The following is a 20,307-nucleotide window of genomic DNA, read 5'->3' on the forward strand; positions in this document are numbered from 1 at the left end:
AATAGTTATTTCTTTACTCCTTACAGTTGTAGTTAGTATTTCATTTTCTGAAGATGTTGTTTACTTTACTAGCCGCAGTTTGGCAGAAGCTTGTTCAGAAGGAGATGTAAATGCTGTGCGAAAATTGCTTATTGAAGGGAGAAGTGTGAATGAACACACGGAAGAAGGGGAAAGTCTCCTTTGTTTAGCCTGCTCAGCTGGATACTATGAACTTGCACAGGTAGGTTTCCAGTGCTCTTTTACATAGTATGTAAAGTACTGTACTATAGTATACCATTGTCTAGCCTTTATGGTATTATAGAGCCCAAGTAACATTTCAGTTATTTGACTATTTACTTATTTTCAACTGGTAAAAACTCTGCTTCATTAGAAAAAAATTTGCATTGCTAACAGTTTGTATTTTGTGTGTGTGTGTTTGAAATAAGCTTTTACAAGACACGGAGTTGACAAAACAGAATTGTCTATAGAATGTAATTTTAAGCTTTATGACAGTTTGGGCATTTGCTATTTTACAATGACTCTTGTTGCCCATTCTGCCAAAGGTTCTTCTGGCGATGCATGCTAATGTAGAAGACAGAGGTATTAAAGGAGACATAACACCTTTAATGGCTGCTGCTAATGGCGGACATGTCAAAATTGTGAAGCTGCTGTTAGCTCATGGTGCTGATGTCAATGCACAGTCATCAACAGGTAATAAATGTGCTATGATGAAGAGTAATGAGAGTTTTCTGTCATGGAAACTCTTAGGTTTTCGGGGTTTTTTTTTTTGTAGCTTTGTGCATCTGATATCCTTCTGATGAGTGGGTTGTTCCCCCTCGCCCCCCACTTAGCCACTTAGTATGCATATTGCTTTCATATTCCTTTGAACGATAAAAAATATTGATTCCGGACAAATGGTCAGCATCCCTAGTCTGAATCAAATAGGAAGTTGAAGTCTACATCTTCCTCTTTCATTTTTGCTGTAGCTATTACTCCATCTTCATTTCCAAGTGATAATAAAGTTCTTTCCTGCCCAAATTATAGATTGGTGATCAGTGTGTATTGTTCTAAACTGTGCAACATGTACTGCACTCCTTGAGAAACATTCTAAGTAGCCAACAGTGCGTGTGAATAATTAATTGTCTGTCCACAAGTCTGGATGCACTTTCAGTGGTAAACAATAGCAGTGGAAACTTGTGATCCAAGAGACGAAATGGTACTACGGGAATGAGAGCAAAAAAGATGTAAAGAAGAAAACAGATTAAATTATAAGAAATAAAATCTGAATTAAGATAGAGGGAAGTGAAAGGGGTAGAGACAGGGTGCATATAAAGGAAAAAAGAATGAAATGGGGAAAGAAAAGGAAATGTGATTCTAACTGGTGCCCTATCTATTTGCCCATTGTCTATTTGGGACGTAAAGTTTTAGAGTCAAGATAAAATATATGCATATACATCATAATCCATTAGAGTGCCTCCTAGTTGCCGCCTCCTATAACAAATCTTAAAAAAAAAAAAATCTTTAAAATGATGAGGTAGTAGAGTGTGAATAAATACAAAAAATGCAGAGTGAAATAACACATACCATGATCTGTCACGTGTTTTGTGTCAGGTTCAAAGCAAGTACACCTTCCACCCCCACCTTCCCATGGTCCACTAAGATCACCCACTTTAGGCTACTGGCTCCTACCCACCACCTCACTTGGGGAGAAAGTCGAATTTTGCTTTTTCCTGACTGGAGATTTCAAGACTGCATAGCTCCCAACACCACAATGAGAGATCCCCAGTAAGCCAGATTGCTCAGAAGGGAATATGGAGTAATTTACAGCTGCAGGTAATACTCTGGTGGTAGTCCAGAGAGAGCGCAATAGAAAAAGCCAAGCATAGCTGTTGGCCTTTTTAAGCAAACACATTCATTCTTAAGTTAAAAGCATTTCAGAGAAAACCATAAGAACCTACACAGAGTCTATAAAGTTTACCAGAGGCCATACCCAACCCAAGTAAGGGTTGTGTTAGACTTTAATACTTCAAAACCTATACCTGGGTTTTTTTTATTGTTACAAATTCTTTTGTCTTAGAACCAGAACAGAAACTGGACAAATTGATCAAGAATTTTGATCTTGGCCTCCTGTGACTGGCCATCAGGAGACAATGACCTTCTTGTTACAGTGTAACTTTAAAATGGGTTTTTGAATGCCTGGTTATAGGAATTTGCTTTCTTCTTCCAAGGGATTCCCCAGGAGATCCATTTACACTTATTGTCCCAAAAATCCATACTTGTCTGGCACATTTTCAGTAAAGTCTTTTGAACTCATAGGTCTATCACTTTTGCCTCCCAAGAAGGTTATGTACAATCTTATCCCACAATAATACATGAACTTAATATGGTAAGGTATTTCAAGGATATTGTTGTATCTGTCACACCTTGAAAATCTCCTGTGGGTTGTCAGTGGCAGACATTTTGATAGTGTTCATGGGCTTGGGACCCACACCATGAGTTATGTGGCTGACCTTTAGAGCATTGCAGAAGCGAAAATTATGGGTGAAATCCTGGTTCTGTTGCAACATTCCTTTTGACTTAAGAGCAGGATTCACCTTACAGTTCTAGACTGTGGGAAGCTGCAGTTATGTGCCACCTGAGAGACTAGGGCTATATTATTTTGTATAAAAAATAGATTACAAGTATTTGCTGTATTAAGCAGAAAATGAAATTTAAGTTCTATCTGAAGACAGACATTTTCTCTACAGGTAGCTTACCAAATGGTTTTTACATTAATGTTTGGAGAAGCTTGGAGATAACTAGATTGTAAGGGTATTGGCATAGTTTTTGTGGCTATTGATCAGTTTGGCATTGCATAATCTTTTGCCTAACGACATAGTTGTTTGAACTTTGAAATTAATGAATAGTTTCAAAACTGAAACTTCTTTAGCAATGAAAGAAATTTAAGCACTAATCTTTTATTAAGATATAATGAGAAAAACTACATGATAGTATTTTGAGCATAATTTGGGTAGTTTGTTATTGACTACTTACTTGCTTTGGTCAAATGATTGCTTTATTTCTGGCAGAAGTTATTAGACAGGTGGTAATTGTGAAAAAAACTTTTGCAGTACTGTTTTCCATTTCTTTTGCCAGATTATTGTATTCATAAATACTCTATCTCAATGCATAAATTCACAAATGGATCCATTTTGTTTTTAATTCTGTATTTTCTTAGAAGAAACTAGCTTTGAGTAACTATAAGAGTCCTTGCTAGCCTTTCTGAAGAATAGTCTGAAGCCTTGGTTATGAATTGTTTCACAAATAAGTTACTGTCGTCAAACTGTTAATAAACAGTAGAAGAGTAGGTATTTTTTTTATTACCAAACAGTTGTCAAAAAATAGAGTATCAGTATCACTCCCATTGCGGGGGGGGGGGGGGGACGGACAAAAACAAAGAGGGTGCTGCGCAGGGGAGGAATTTTCATTTTGACACATTGTCTATTTTTCATAAAAGATTGACACCAGGTATATTTAATGAAAATATGATTCCAGCTCTGGATACTAAAAATTAACTCTTCTAAGTTTTGAAAATGTCTTATCCAGGGCAGTTCACTCCACTCTTTAACTGATCTAACGTCTGCTTTCTTTCTGGAGAATAGTATCACTACAGTCTCTGTTACCCTTGGCACCTACCCGGTGCCAAACTAGAGAATTTGCCGAACCCCAGCAAGTCAATATTGTCCAGCAGCATTACCAACACTTTTACTACATACTGGGCTTTTAGAAGACATTTAGGGATAAATTAGAGCAGCACAGAACATGGAGAACCAGGACTACTGTCTTTAAAAAAAAAAAAAAAAATTATAGGACTGCAGGAAACTTGGCCACATCCGTGGTAAGTGGACATCCAGCTAATTAAAATCATGCTGGACCAGAGTATGCTGAACTTAGAGATATTCAAATGGTACAATGAAACTGAAAACACATTTTAGTTGCAGATTAATGTAGAGAAAAATGAGTGATTTTGTTTCTTTCCAAATCAGGTCATTAGACACATTTATCATTCGGAGTTTGTATTGCTATACTTGTGAAAAGTTGTTCTTAATTGTGATGCTTCTTGAGTCATAACTTGAAAATTTTATTACCTTTTTTTTAAAATACCAATGTTTAATGTTAAAGTATTAGAATGGGCCTGGGATTGTTCAGGATGTAGAAACAATTCCTGTTGCCAAATCACAAACTATCTGAATAACTTTTTCTGGTTTTTTCTCCTCCCCCCCCCCCCCCCCTTTCTGGTACTAGGCAATACAGCACTTACATATGCCTGTGCTGGAGGTTATGTAGATGTTGTGAAGGTACTGTTGGAATCAGGTGCTAGCATTGAAGATCATAATGAAAACGGTCATACCCCACTTATGGAAGCAGGAAGTGCTGGACACGTGGAAGTAGCCAGAGTGCTGTTAGAAAATGGAGCAGGAATCAATACACATTCCAATGAGTTTAAGGAGAGTGCGCTTACATTGGCTTGTTACAAAGGTGAAGTATTAAAGCCTTTATTTTTTTTGTAGTTTTCCTAAAAAACTAGTTTACTTAAAGAATGTTATGTTGAATATGAAGTTTTGTAATTAAAAGATTAGAGAGAGAGAGAGATTTATTAAAAACCAGAGTTTGATCCTTTGATCCTGAATTTAGTACCTTCCATTAAAATCAGTGGGGCCACTTATGTAGTAAGATGTTGTTAACATAAGAGTATCAGAGTCTGGTCCTTAAGTTGAATCTCTTACTTTCATGAGGTTTAAAATCTTGTCAGTAAAATAATCAGTAAAAGTGCAAATTTTCATGAAGAAATTCAGTTTACTGAAAATCGGTGGAATAATTAATTTATTATGCATTATAAAAAAAAGCTCTGAAAATGAACTGTTAAATAAAATATGAAGAACATTTCTAAAAGCACTTGAGTAATAAACCCTTATTAGGAGAAAATGTGGGGGAATAAAATAATTTGTAATAGTTTAATGTAATTGCTCTGGACCAAAACAGCTGTGTACCTTGGCTGGAGATGGAAAGTAACCATCTGGTCAGATAATCTTAGGTTTTGTCCCTTATCTTCTTGACCTGTTTATCTTGAGGTTGTTCATCTAGAGACATTGTGCTATCTTCCTGATCATTTCCTAAAACCCTGCTATTAAACTAAATCCACCTATACATACAACAAATTATTCCTGTTTAGCCATATAATAAATACTTTCCACAAACTGGTCAAATAACAGTACAGGCAGTCCCCGGGTTACGTACAAGATGACTGTAGGTTTGTTCTTAAGTTGAATTTGTATGTAAGTCAGAACTGGTACATATTGTAGGGGAAACTCTAGCCAAACATTTCTCCAGAGCTAAGTTTTATTCTCCCACACCTCACTTCCCTCAGTCCTTTATTCTCAAGCTGAGGTGTTTGCTGAGAAAAGCCGCTCCGCGTCTCCCTGGTCTGCTGGGGGGGGGGGAGGGACGCTAGCTTTGCGTCTCCCTGGTCTGCTGGGGGGAAGCAGCTAGTGCGGGGTTGCCTCACCCCGTTTGTAAGTAGGGATCTGATGTAAGTCGGATCCATGTAACCCGGGGATTGCCTGTAGTCCTAAATGGACATCAGCCTTTCATAAAATACTTACCAATAAATTTAGCATTAAATCATTTAGTCTGTAGTATTTTTCTGACATCCTTTTATCTGAAATCCTTATAAATCAGTATGAAATTTGTTCTATTAATTTAATATTCTTATAGCATTTCACATGGAATATCTGCACTTATATAATATTTTAATGATTAAATAATACGGGCTGTCATTTTTACAGTAAAAGTCTGATTTTTTTTTATCCTTGCACGCATGCACACACAAGAGAAGAATGTGACTTGCTGAACAGGTTTTTGAAGTTTTTAATAATTATGTATTTTCAATTTAGGCCATTTAGAAATGGTGAGGTTTCTTCTGGAGGCAGGTGCAGACCAGGAGCATAAAACAGATGAAATGCACACTGCTTTAATGGAGGCTTGTATGGTAAGAAACAAATACATTGCTGTAGCATGGACGCATGTTTAGCATTTCTCCAGTTGCTGGAGAAGATCCACAAAACAACGTTCCTTTTGTCTATTTGGTGCACAGTCTAACTTAAATTATCTATGTACATTCATTGTACCTCATTATTTTTATCTTCCCCCATACTCAACAGAGGGTGAAGAAAATATGGTTCAAGGCAATACTTCTCTAAAGCAGAATGTTCTAAATTAGCACTTTATTCTTCACAGTAGTCATATGTTATACTTGGGCGATTCTCTTGTCTGCTGTGCCAGCACCTGTTTGGCCATGTTCCAGTAAAAGACTTTAGAATTTGGTTATTTGAGGCCTGTGCAAAGAAGTCTTGGAATAAGTGAGTAATTCACTATAACCTCCATACTCCAGGTGTCCCTAATTTGGAAACACTCATGGTAGGGATCCTGGCAGGCAGAGGCAGAAGCAGCTCTATGTGCTGCTGTGCCCCCTTCTGCCCTCAGGTGAGAGAATGGCAGTGCAGCAAAGCAACGTGTTCTGCTGGAGGCATTCCCCACTGTTTCTACAGCGATTTGGGGGTGGTGCCGGGGACCGGCGGGATGCTGAGTGCCAAGTAAGTGCCCTATTCCCATCCCCCTCACTCATTCCCTGGCCTGGCAAAATCTTTTATCTGACAAGCCATGTTTCTTAGCATTGCCTGATTAAAGAAGTTCAAGTGTATTTTACTAGACATTCACAGGCTCATACCTTAACTATGTGTTTTGAAAGAAGAGCTTTGAATTGAAAGGTAACCTACAGATCCTCTCACAGGGTCCCCACAGGGCACATTCGGCCTGCCAGACTCTTCTGTCCACTCTCAAAGCTCCCACCTGGGCAGGCTAGCTCCCAGCCCTTCCCGTTCCCTCCCCCCTGCTCTGCAGCCTGAGCTCACCATGCCAGTTGCCCCAGTGCTCCAGCTGGGTGGTGTGGCTGCAGCTCCGACTGGGTATTGTGGCTGTGGCACTGCCTGCCCCAGTGCTCTGGGTGGTGAAGTCAGATGGTGGAGAGCAGAGGGAGTCGTGGGAGGAAAGCAGGGGAAAGCTTGAATAAAGGGGGAGTGGACAGGTCCCTACACAGCCCTGCAGTGTGGCCCTCAGGCCAGAAAGTTTGACCACCCCTCTCCTAAACTGTAATATATCCTTGACCTGACCCAGTGGTCACATTAAAATGTGCAATTAACAGATACGTTTAAAATGTGTATGTTCTTTCATTTTAAACTAAGGATGTGAAGGAGTAGTCGACTACCCGATAAACAGGAGCTTATCGAGTAGCATTATCGACTACTCGATCACCCCCCCCCCCCCGCTGCTTTGCACTTTTAAAGGGACAGAGAGGAGCCAGTGTGCAAAGAAGCCAGCTCTCTGGTCCCCCGCCCAGTCTCAGGACAACCTTCACACTGCCACTCTGCAGTTTTAAAAGGGACACAGCAGCGGCAGCTGCGCCCCCCCCCCCCACCCCACCCCCTTCCGACTCTCTTCACGCTGCCACTCTGCATTTTTAAAGGGATACAGCAGCAGCAGCTTGTCTGTCTCTGCGCAAGCCGGCTGCTGCTGCTGTGTCCCTTTAAAAATGCAAAGTGGCCAGCATGAGCATTATCCTGAGACCTGGCAGGGAACCAGAGAATGAGCCAGAGTCTTTGCACGCCAGCTCCTTTCTGTCCCTTTAAGAGTGCAGAGCAGCAGCCCAGAGTTGGCTCAGACTGTGTCTACGCACAAAAGTGAGCGCTTAAAGTGCCCTTCCTTAACAACTAGTCGAGTAGTCAACAGAAATTCCATCGAGTACTCGATTAGTAAATTAATCAATACTTTACCTCCTTATTTTAAACTTCTGTACTGATTGCTTGTCTTCGCCTGACTACTGAAGGCATTCTGCACATGCTACTACATATCAGGGACGCTTGCTTTTTTCCATGCATTCCTCCTCCAGCCTCTTGTACAAAAAGGGTTGCTATGGATAATATGACTCATGACCATTTTAAAACACTTCAGAGGGGTAGCCAAGTTAGTCCGTACAGGATAAAAGTAAAAAACAACAAATTGTATAAGCGACGAGGAGTCCTGTGGCACCTTATAGACTAACCGAAGTGTAGGAGCATAAGCTTTCGTGGGCAAAGACCCACTTCGTCAGATGCATGTATGGTAACACTTTAAAGACTAACAAAACATGTCAGGACTATGACATTGGGGAGATTGCATAGGTGACTACAGCCTTTCAAAGTTAGTTTGATTTTTAAAAAAATGAGATATGGTGATCATCTTTTTCATGCTGTATTTTATTTTAGTTCAGTATTTTGGTCACAACTACAGTCATCCATCATCCAGTTAATAGTAATGAAATTCATTTCTCACACAGTATTGTTCTAACTTAGTATTTAGTTCCTATGGTTGTGGTTTGTTAACTTATGACCCATACAATTCTCAACAAGAATTGTCTAGCTGCCTCTGTCTGAGGGAAGATTACTTTTCTTTCCCTCAAGCTTACTCTTTGTTTGTATAGGAGTTGGAAGATTTGGGTCTCTTGCATGACAGTTTAGAGAATGTATGTTGTTTATATTAATAATGAATAATATGGTTATCCCATTTGCCATTTAAGATATTGATGGATTTATTTGAATTCTTTCACTTTTGATTAAATGTAGAGTACTATCCATGTCTTTTTTTAAATAATAATTTTCCATATAGTTATCTTGTTGCAACACCAAAAATTGAGCGTGTAATCTTCAAATGCAGTTCACCTATCCTAAACCTATTGACCTATAAGCTGTGAGACTGCAGCCCCATGAAATAACATGTGGGCAAATACACAAAAAAACTCTGTATGTGAAGGAGTTATTGGAATATTATATCAAGGTTTCCTATCAAATAGTGAAGAGGAAACAACTGCTTGTAACTGTTTTCCCTTCCTTTTCACCTAAATTTATAGGTGTTTTCTTTGTATTTTATCATGACTCCCTCTTTCCTCTTGGACAAAATTTCCAAGAATTTTTTTTTCAGTTACATTTTGTCTGCTTTGATTCTATTCTCCATTTTTATGTGAGCAATGAAATGAATCTCAAATTTCAGCATCTACTGTGTAGTAAAAGCTAACTTCCTTGCCCATTCTGCTGATTTTAGTTATGTACTTCTTTGAATTTGTCCACTGGCTTCTTCTCGTTCACATCAAATAAGTGTTTTATCTTCTTGAAAACTCTGTATAACTAAGTAAACTTTATAGAGCAATCCCAGCTTATGATGTGTTGTCTCTCTTAACATTGCACCTCCCAAATCACTAGTCTCCTGTGCTGAATGGTTTTTAGTTTGTCATAAATATCTCCATGCTGTTTCTAGACTGCTCTTCTGCAAAGGAAATTGGCTGATACAATGAATATTTTTGACAGAAAAGTTTTTTTTTAAAAGTGGGGTCAGAATTACATTAGAATCTTCTTAATTTGTTTCGATTTATTTTTTCATAATTTAATAAATTCTAGTAAATTTTGGTATGAAAAGTCAAAGTTAATGAATCCTCATTGCAATACTTTTGTAGTGTAGTAGTTACGGCAAATCTTGTGTTTCCTATATTTGTATTTTGTTCATCTTATGTTTTTTTGCATTCTTAGGATGGCCATGTGGAAGTTGCTAGGTTACTTCTTGATAGTGGTGCTCAAGTGAACATGCCTGCGGATTCTTTTGAGTCTCCATTAACATTGGCAGCGTGTGGTGGACATGTAGAGCTGGCAGCATTATTAATTGAACGTGGGGCTAACTTGGAGGAAGTAAATGACGAAGGATATACACCGCTAATGGAAGCAGCCAGAGAAGGTCATGAAGAGATGGTGGCATTATTGTTAGGTCAAGGTAACTACAACAATATGTCTGCTCAGTAGAATTGAAAATATTATATGGTCATCTAGAAATATGAACATCAATGGATAATTTAAAAAACTAATTTCAGCACTAATTTTTGGCATTTTTTCCTATTCAAATATTCTCTCCCAGATGCAAAATCTGACCTTTTTAACAAAACAATAATCCTGAAATGAATTTAGATCAATTAGTGAGAAGTAACTTACCAGTTGCTCATCTGGAAATGCATTTTACAGAATATCATTTCGTACTAATTAACCAATATATATGCTTTAGGTTCTTTGAGTGCTTGCTCATGCCCATTCCAAATAGGCGTGCATGCTCAGCATGTGCACAGGTGCCTGAAGTTTTTCTCCTAGCAGTACCCCTAAGGGAGTGTCTACAGTGACCCTCCCCCCATCTTGGTGCCATTCTTGCACAGTATATGGGGCACTGTGCTTCCACCCCATTCTCAGTTTGTTCTTGCCGCCAGTGAAGGTGCATCAAACAGCTCTCCTGCACCCTCAGCTGTTGTTTCTCCGTTGTTGGTCTTTCTGTAGTTAACCTGTAGTGTAATTTACTATAGTTGGTCCCCTTAGGGACTTTGCCCCGTTCTTCTATGTTTAAACTTTGCAGAGCCTTCAAACATGCCATGCCAGTGAGTGACTCATGTAGAAGCTGCCTGCACTATGCTGGTGAGACCTACATCAGCGACAGGTGCAAAATCTGATACAGAGGCCGTAGGGGAGGGAGGGAAGGTGGTTTGGAATGCATGTAGTCAACAGGATTAACCAATAACCTGGGCTTATCATGTAGTCTACAGGTTGACATCCCTACTCCTGGGTAAGCATGACTTTAACTTGTGATAAAACATGTCCAAGTTCAAATCTTCCCTCCCAGAGGTGGAAAGGAAGGACTTCAAGGCATTCCTGGAAAGGGCACAGTGGCAGCCAGGGCAGCCCTCCAAGGAACCTCCCAAGTGATCAACACGGCTGCCCAAACGACAACCTCAATATCCTTGCACAGGGCATCATGTCTTCTCGTGGCAGGCCTGTCATCTGAGGCGCCTTGCAAGATCCATCCTTTTGATGGCAAGGCTCTGTTTGTGGAGCAGGTATTAAGCTCAACATCCCAAAGGACTTCAGGGTGACACTAAAGACACTCAACCTCTGTGTCCTAACCACATAAGAATGGCCACACTGGGCCAGTCCAAAGGCCTATCTAGCCCAGTGTCCTGGCATTGGCCACTGTTGGAAGACAGATGTCCCAGAGGGAGTGAACAGAAACTGGTAATCATCAAGTGATCCCTCTCCTGATATCTATTTCCAGCTGCTGCGAGACAGGACACCATTCCTACCTATTCTCGCTAATAAGTATGGATGAACCTAACCTCTATGAATTTATCTAGTTCTTTTTTGAACCCTGTTAAAGTCCTGATCTTCACAACATGCTCTGGCAATGAGTTCCACAGATTGACTGTGTTCTGCATGAAGAAAAACATTTTTGTTTGTTTTTAAACCTGCTACCTATTAATTTAATTTTGTGACCCCTAGTTCTTGTGTTATGGGAACAAGTAAATAACTTTTCCTTACTCACTTTCTCCATACCTGTCATGATTTTATAGACCGCTATCATATCCCCCCCCTTATCTTCCTCTTTTCTAGGTGAAAAGTTCTAGTCTTTTTAATCTCTCTTCATATGGCACCCATTCCAAACCCCTAATCATTTGTTTTCTTTTTCTGAGCCTTTTCCAATGCCAATGCTTTTCCAATTTCCAATGCTTTTCTGAGATGAGGTGACCACATCTGTACACACCTAGAGAAATGGTCAGAGATAGATAGGCTGTAGTTTAATAAGGGCAAATGCAAAGTACTCCACTTAGGAAGGAACAATCCGTTTCACACATAGGCTGTGTCTACTTTGGCATCCCTTTCCGGAAAAGGGATGCTAATGAGGCACTTCGGAATTGCAAATCCGCGGGGGATATTTAAATCTCCCACGGATTTGCAATTCCGAAGTGTCTCATTAGCATCCCTTTTCTGGAAAGGGATGCCAATGTAGACACAGCCATACAGAATGGGAAGCAACTGTCCAGGGAGGAGTACTGCAGAAAGATATAGGGGTCACAGTGGACCACAAACTAAATGAGTCAACAGTGAGATGCTGTTGCAAAAAAAACCGAACATGATTATGGGATCCATTAACAGGAGTATTGTGAGCAAGACACTAAAAGTCATTCTTCCTCTCTACCCTGTGCTGATTAGGTCTCAGCTGAGGTATTGTGTCCAGTTCTGGGTACCACATTTCAAGAAAGATGTGGAGAAATTGGAGAAGGTACAGAGAAGAGCAACAAGATGATTAAAAGTTTAGAGAACATGAGCGATGAGAGAAAACTAAAAGAATTGGGCTTGTTTAGTTTGGATAGGAGAAGACTGGGGGGGGACATGATACCTGAAAACCACTATCTAAAAGGGTGTCACAATGAGGAGCGAAAAACATTGTTTTCCTTCGCTTCTGAAGATAGGACAAGAAGCAATGGGCTTAAACTGCAGCAAGGAAGGCTTGGGTTAGACATTAGGAAAAACTTCCTAACTGTCTGGGTGGTTATACACTGGAATAAATTACCTAGGAAGGTTGTGGAATCTCCATCTTGGGAGATATCTAAGAGCAGGTTAGATAAATATCTATCAGGAATGGTCTAGATGGTGCTTGGTCCTGGCGTGAGGGTGAGGGACTGGACTTGATGACCTCTTGAGGTCCCTTCTGGTTCTAGTGTTCTATGATTCTATGTGGGCGTACCATGGATTTAAAATGAGGCAATAAGATATTCTCCGTCTTATTCTCTATCCTTTTAAAATGATTCCTAACATTGTTTGCTTTTTTGACTGCTGCTGCACAATGAGTGGATGTTTTCAGAGAGCTATCCACAATAACTCCAAAATCTCTCTTGAGTGGTTATAGCTAAATTAGTCCCTTCATATTGTGCGTGTAGTTGGGATTATTTTTTTCAGTGTGCATTACGTTGCATTTATCAACATTACAATTACATTTGCCATTTTGTTGCCCAATCACCTTGTTTTGTGAGAACCTTTTGAAGCTCTTCACAGTCTGTTTTGATCTTAATTCTCTTGAACAGTTTAGAATGATCTTCAAATTTTGCCACCTCAGTGTTTACCCCCTTCTCCAGATTGTTTATACTAGATTAAATAGGAGTGAATCCAGGTTGGACCCTTGGGGAACGCCACTAGTTACCTTTCTCCATTCTGAAGATTGACCACTTATTCCTACCCTTTGTTGCCTGTTTTTTAACCAGTGATTTAATCCATGAGAGGACTGTCTCACTTGTCCCATGACAACTAACTTTATTTAAGAGCCTTTGGTGAGGGCTTGTCAAAGGCTTTCTGGAAATCTAAGTATAATATATCCACTGGATATATATGTAAGTATAATATATCCACTGGATCCCCCATGTCCACATGCTTGTTGAGCCCCTCAGAGAATTCTAGTAGATTAGTAAGGCATGATTTCCCTTTACAGACACCATGTTGACTTTTCCCCAAGAAATTGTGTTCATGAACATGGGATAAGTGAGAGTCCCCTCTCTTGGATTAAATCACTGGTTAAAACACAGGCAACAAACCCTGCTGTGGTTCTGCAATTTAAAAGGCAGTAGGAGCTGGGCAGCCTGCCCTCCGGCAGTACTGGACATCGAGACCACCAGAAATTCCCTCCAACTGGACAGATTCCAAACTCGGAGGGATCTCATCGAGGATGTCTCAATTCCTGTTAACAGTGACCAGAGCATATCTGTGCTTCTTGGGGTACATAGCGGCATGTACTTACATTGTTTGACACACCATGCTCCACAGGTGCCGCCTATGGAGTGGTTTTCTCACAAACCAAATACCATTTGGATGAGGTTCTCATCAAATACCATTTGGATGAGGTTCTCATGGTCCTGGTTTCTGTGCTTACTTCCCTCCCTCCGATGAAGTAAGCACAGAAGGAGGGGTTCTTGAAAACATGCTGCTTGGGATCTCCTTCCAGAGCCACTCTCCTCCCATGATCAAGCTCATATTGGATGATTTGGACCTCAGCTGGGTGTTCATCTGGGCGACACCAGGACCCCAAGTCATGTGCTCCCTGGATGAGATGAGCCTGTACATCAGCATCAAAGAGCTAAAAGCAGTATGTCTCATCTTCATGGCATTCTGCCCCAGTCTCGCAGGCAGGGTGCTCGGAGTCTTCATGGACAACGTGGCCTCCATGTTCTATATTAACAGACAAGGTGGAGCCTATGCTGCAGCTCTCTGCCAGGTACCCCTCGTGCTGTGGAATTTCTTTGCCAAGAATGACATTGATTTGGAGGCTAGTCACCTTCTGGGCACATTGAACTCTATTGCAGATCGATGGGGCAGGGACTTCTCTTCTCACCATGAGCAGACACGACATGCAGAGGTATTCCACTTGGTCTTCCAGAAGTGGGGTGCTCCCCAGGTGGACCTGTTCGCAACCAGGACATTAGGTTGGGTGGCTACATGGTCCTCCTTGCACACATTCGCTGCTCACTACGTCATCATCTCCCTTGTTGTTGTTGGCTCCTATCCACCTCTGCGTAGATACTTCTGGTCCTCATCTGTTGTTGAATGGACATGATCAAGCACTTGAAGTTCCGTAACTGCTGCTCTTCGAGATGTGTTGCTCATATCCATTCCACACTCTGCTCTCCTTCCCTACTGTCTGAGTTTCTGGCAAGAAGGAACTTGGGAGGGGAGGGAAAGAGCACAGCGCCCCCTATACCATGCCAGTGTGGCGCCAAGAGAGGTATACTGGAGACACTCCCATACAGGTACTTCTCTAAGGGTAAAGCTTCCAGCACTGGTGTATGGGGCAAGCACACGCACCTATTGTGGAAGGGACATGAGCAACACATCTCAACCAACACTTGGTATGGAACATGTTGCCCTCTGCATAGATCCACTTGGAGAGTATGTTTCTGGAAATTATAGAAAAAGAGTGCTCCTTGAGATCACTTGCGCAATCAGAGATAAAGTTATAATAATTTTGTGGATTTCCAATTACTTCAGAAATTTTCTCTGAAGCAGAGTAGTCAAATTACTTTTACATTTTACATGTGCTTCATTAAAGATACTGACTTTTTAATATTTGCTTCAATAACTAACTTGATATTGGTGTTGGGGGGGTTGTTTCTTGTTTTGGAAGGAGCAAACATCAATGCTCAAACAGAAGAGACTCAGGAAACTGCCCTAACATTAGCGTGCTGTGGAGGCTTTCTAGAGGTTGCTGATTTTCTTATTAAGGCAGGAGCTGATATTGAGCTTGGATGTTCCACGCCTCTAATGGAAGCTGCTCAAGAAGGTCATTTGGAGCTAGTTAAATATTTACTAGCTGCAGGTATGGAGTCTTTTTTGTTTTTGTTTTTTGTTTTGTTTTGTTTTGTTTTCTGCTTTGCTGGGTTCTACAAGTTTGTTTGAAAAAGGTACCTGTACCCAGACTGACTGTCATTAGCAGTATTATGAGGTTAGAGTGTAGATCAGGGGTGATAAGCATCACTCGGAGCTTGCACCCCATACTTCCTCCCACAGCTCAAACCCCTCACCAAACCCTGATCCTCCAATCACCCTCTGTCCCAACGCAGAGCATTCTCATCTGCAGCGCCACACGAACCTGCAACCCTAGCGGGAGCCTGCATACACCCCTTCATACCAACCCCCAGCTCCAGCCAAGGGAGATAATGCTTGCCGGGTTACAGTTAATCATTACCTGGGAGCAGCACCCCGTCTGCGGTCCGCTGTGGGCAGAGGGCTGCTCCAGCCCCATGAGGTTAGCAGCTTCCAGCGTGCATGCGGGCAGTTTCGTGCAGGGGTAGGCTGATGACTCCCACTAGCTCCCTCCCCGCTAGTCCAGATGCCACTTCTGGCTGCACGTGTGGGACCAGGAGCAGCCCCTGCTTTCGGCGCTGTGGCCACTCCAGCCCACCCATCTTCATTCAATCGGTTGTTTAACTGGTTAACTAATTAAACTGGATTTTACTTTCCTCCTCCAGGCCTGATCCCTCTACTGCCCTCCATCACAGCCCGGAGCCCACTTTTGAACCTCAAGCCCCTTATCTTCAGCTTTGTCCTAAAGTCCACACCTTCGGTGGAGCCCTCATCCCTTCCTACACCCCAACTCCAGTTTCTTGATCATTCATGACCTACCATACAATTTCTGTACCTTGATGTGGCTGTCGAGCCAAAAAGTGTGCCCACTATGCTGCTGATACTGTTTAGTGATTTATGTAACTGTTCTAGGCTAATTAATATTTTGGGGTATGTCTACACTACCACCCTAGTTCGAACTAGGGTGGTAATGTAGTTAACCGGAGTTGCAAATGAAGCCCGGGATTTGAATTTCCCGGGCTTCATTTGCATGTTGCCGGGTGCCGCCATTTTTAAATGTCCGCTAGTTCGGACTCCGTGCCCCACGGCTACACGTGGCATGAACTAGGTAGTTCAGACTAGGCTTCCTATTCCGAACTACCGTTACTCCTCATTCCTAGTCCGAACTACCTAGTTCGTGCCGCGTGTAGCCGCGGGGCACGGAGTCCGAACTAGCGGACATTTAAAAATGGCGGCACCTGGCAACATGCAAATGAAGCCCGGGAAATTCAAATCCCAGGCTTCATTTGCAACTCTGGTTGACTACATTACCACCCTAGTTCGAACTAGGGTGGTAGTGTAGACATACCCTTGGGTACATGTTTACCCGTAGAGAGTAATAAGTCATTCCGTCTTCAATTCTGAGGGGACTTGTCTTCAGCGACTCATTTCAGAGTGTGGCTGATAAAATCTTTAAAGGAATATTTTAATGAACTTTTTATTGGAAGTTTAAGAAAAGCTTAATTTTACAATCTGTTCTGCTCAGGAACAGAGAGACTTGGGTTTTTTGGGGGACTATTGTTTTAAAGCTTTTACATATTTATTAATATTGTTTTTCAGGGGCTAATGTGCATGCAACAACAGCAACAGGTGACACAGCACTGACATATGCATGTGAAAATGGTCATACTGATGTGGCAGATGTCTTGCTTCAGGCAGGTGCAGATTTGGTAAGGAATTAACTTCCAATGCTTCCAATGCTTCCAAACTTTTTCTTTAAATTGTCCTTTATTTTATATATATTTGATCTAAATGCAGTGCTTGCTAACCACTTAGTAATGTGTGATTTCTTTCCAGCTTCATGTTCAATGGTTGTTTGATTATCTTAAAGCAATTCTCAAAATATTTTAGTCTGATTTACCTTGACTGGCTTCAGAAGCTGTTCCAAATGCTGCCATGTCATTTATATGAAACATTTCAAGTGAAAACGCAGAAATGCTCCACTCCACATTCTGGTTAATATCAGAAATCAGCTGGTTCTGTTATTCTAGAAGTGAGAGAGATTTTTTTGCCTCATCCAACAGCGACTGTCAAAGATGTTAGTTGTGTTTCTGCTTCAATTGCTAATTCTTGATATACTGTATTTAGGTAATGATTGAGGTAAACAAAGACGGTTGAAGTAAACAAAGACATCATGTACGTGCAGCAACTGTTTAAAATTCCATGTAAAATAATGTTAACTCTTAAGTTTATTAATAAGGGAACTTTTTTTATTATTGAAGAAGCCCCGAAACGCAAACATTAACTTTATAGTATGCACATTTTAAAACTGAATGCTTACACTTTTCATCAGAGGATCTCAAAACTCTTTACAAAGGTGGGTTGTATTATCCCTGGTCTCCAGATGCTATCGAGTTAAGTCCGTTATTTGTGAATATGATTTGGTTATTAAGCATCAAAATGCAGTCATTTGTGAACATTAAAATATTTAGTTCAAAAAGTGCCAGCTGGATTTAGATCCCTTTAGAAACTTGCTCCATTATAATCTTTGTTTGTAAACCTGTTTTCATAATTTGTCTAGGAACATGAATCAGAAGGTGGAAGGACTCCTTTAATGAAAGCTGCAAGAGCAGGTCATGTTTGCACTGTTCAGTTCTTAATTAGCAAAGGTGAGTTCATGAAGTTTTCTTTTCTACTTCTAAAAGAATTGAGACTTGAAGACAACTGTGTATGTAATGTATATAATATTATTGGAAATCTAAGTATAAAATATATGTGCTAGTGTTGGGATAACTTCTATGCCTAATTTGATATATAATGTAATTAAGGTTCTAGACACCACTTGTTTTAACCATAATCCTTCTTGCAACTGGCAGTGCTCATATGTTTGATCTGTTTTTATTAAATAGAAGATATTTGATCCTCCTGATTGTCTATATAATTGACATTTTGTATATAAAACTGTTTCTTATCAGAACAATTTAAAATGACATTATAGTCTTGCTTCCAACGACATTAAAGTTAATTTAATAACTCTGCCTTAAGTTTGAATATTTAACTCATTAGGCTATGTAGGGTAGGACTTCCAAATTTAGTGAAGTACCTAATACCTAAAAAGTGCTGGCCATCAGCAATTTCTGTTCAGTTAATTGGGAGCTGTGTTATGACTTAAGAACTCTGAACTCGGCCCCTTCTTTCAGCCCTGTTGCATTGCAACTAGTGGAAGCTAATGGGTGCTCAATAGTTGTGAAACTCAGGTGCCAAAATGTTGATTTAGGAGTTGAGAGAGTGCATATGTGCTCAATTATACTCCTTAGTAATCCCACTTCCATCTCCCACGCGCTACAGTTACAGAGTTTTCTCCTCATGTAGAACCTGGCTGGCTTGCTGTCTCCAGTCCTACCCAGTTGTTACCCATTCACAGATGTGAATGGTAGAAAGCACAACTGGAAAGAGTCAAATGCTTGTCATTGACTAGGAAGGGCTTCTGCAGCATATCAATCATAAAGTGAGGCATTGTGATGACAAAATTGCTGACAGGTATTCAGTAATAGCATCATATACATATCATGTAATACAGACATATTCATATTCTTGGCTGGGAATGTTAATATTTGTTATCTTCCCTGTATCGCTTAGTAAAAATAATATTTTATATCGGTTGGATGTCTTTGTTAACTATTATAACTTCTTATTATCAGATTTGCTGAAAACAATGCTATATAATGGTCTGGATGTCTGTTCCTAACATTTGTGGCCATCAAATAAGTTTGAAGTAGATTTATGCATTTAATTACTTTTAAGCTATTGTTTCATATTATGTGGAAGTAAGCAGTGATTCTAGAACAGGAGTGGGTAAAAGACAAGTTTTACAGTTCATCTTTTTATTGAAGCAAAATACAGGACTATGTAGCACTTTAAAGACTAACAAGATGGTTTATTAGATGATGAGCTTTCGTGGGCCAGACCCACTTCCTCAGATCAAGTAGTGGAAGAAAATAATCACAACCATATATACCAAAGGATACAATTAAAAAAATGAACACATATGAAAAGGACAAATCACATTTCAGAACAGGAGGCGGATGCGGGGGGGTGGGGAGGAAGGAAGGTAAGTGTCTGTGAATTAATTATATTAGAGGTGGGGAGAGTTAGATGTCTGTGAGCTAATGGTATACCCACCTCTAATATAATTAATTCACAGACACTTACCTTCCTTCCTTCCCCCCCACCCCTGCATCCCCCTCCTGTTCTGAAATGTGATTTGTCCTTTTCATATGTGTTCATTTTTTTAATTGTATCCTTTGGTATATATGGTTGTGACTATTTTCTTCCACTACTTGATCTGAGGAAGTGGGTCTGGCCCACGAAAGCTCATCATCTAATAAACCATCTTGTTAGTCTTGAAAGTGCTACATAGTCCTGTATTTTGCTTCAGCTACACCAGACTAACACGCCTACATTTCTATTACTTTTTATTGAGTGATTTCTTCCCCCATCATCCTTATCTCTTCCCCCTCCTGCACTGAAGGAGCAAATGTGAATAGGACCACAGCTAACAATGATCATACAGTATTGTCGCTGGCCTGTGCTGGAGGTCATTTGGCGGTTGTGGAATTATTACTAGCTCATGGAGCTGATCCTACACACAGACTAAAAGTAAGTACATTTAACATTTGTATTTTTCCTTGTCGTCTAAACTAGTCTTCTGGCTATTGTTTGAAATAAGTGTAGGAACTGGCTACATAAGCTGACATATATAATGGAAATTTTATAGCAATCACTCTCAAAATTATAAATGCTGATAGCGATAAACAAAATCCTTACAATCGTCAAAGAGGACCCTTGGCACTAAGGATTTGTCTACAGTGCTGCCTAAAACGAACGTTACCTTGTTCAGATGTGTGGAAAAACCCACACCCTTGAGCAACGTAAATTATATCAACTTAGATGCTCACCTGTGAACATGCATCCACCTCTTGTTGAGGTGCAGTCATGGCAACGGGAGATGCAGCATATCTTCACAGGAGATGCAAAATCGGCATCACCAAATCGATGCATCATCATC

The 20,307-nt window shown here is 40.5% G+C and overlaps 1 protein-coding gene across 9 annotated transcripts in view; it reads left to right on the forward strand.

The window, feature by feature from the left end:
* The window catches only part of ANKRD17 (ankyrin repeat domain 17), a 135,603-nt gene that overhangs the window by 70,697 nt on the left and 44,599 nt on the right, over positions 1-20,307 (forward strand). For all 9 annotated transcript variants that reach the window (XM_075929381.1, XM_075929383.1, XM_075929382.1 and 6 more), the window contains exons 4-12: positions 73-220; positions 543-690; positions 4,264-4,497; positions 5,913-6,007; positions 9,633-9,870; positions 15,082-15,273; positions 16,860-16,969; positions 17,821-17,908; positions 19,771-19,898. In XM_075929381.1, coding sequence (XP_075785496.1) covers positions 73-220; positions 543-690; positions 4,264-4,497; positions 5,913-6,007; positions 9,633-9,870; positions 15,082-15,273; positions 16,860-16,969; positions 17,821-17,908; positions 19,771-19,898 — 1,381 coding nt within the window. The remainder of the gene's footprint in view (positions 1-72; positions 221-542; positions 691-4,263; positions 4,498-5,912; positions 6,008-9,632; positions 9,871-15,081; positions 15,274-16,859; positions 16,970-17,820; positions 17,909-19,770; positions 19,899-20,307) is intronic.

Source organism: Pelodiscus sinensis, chromosome 5, assembly GCF_049634645.1.
Source record: "Pelodiscus sinensis isolate JC-2024 chromosome 5, ASM4963464v1, whole genome shotgun sequence".
Classification (NCBI taxonomy): Eukaryota; Metazoa; Chordata; order Testudines; family Trionychidae; genus Pelodiscus; species Pelodiscus sinensis.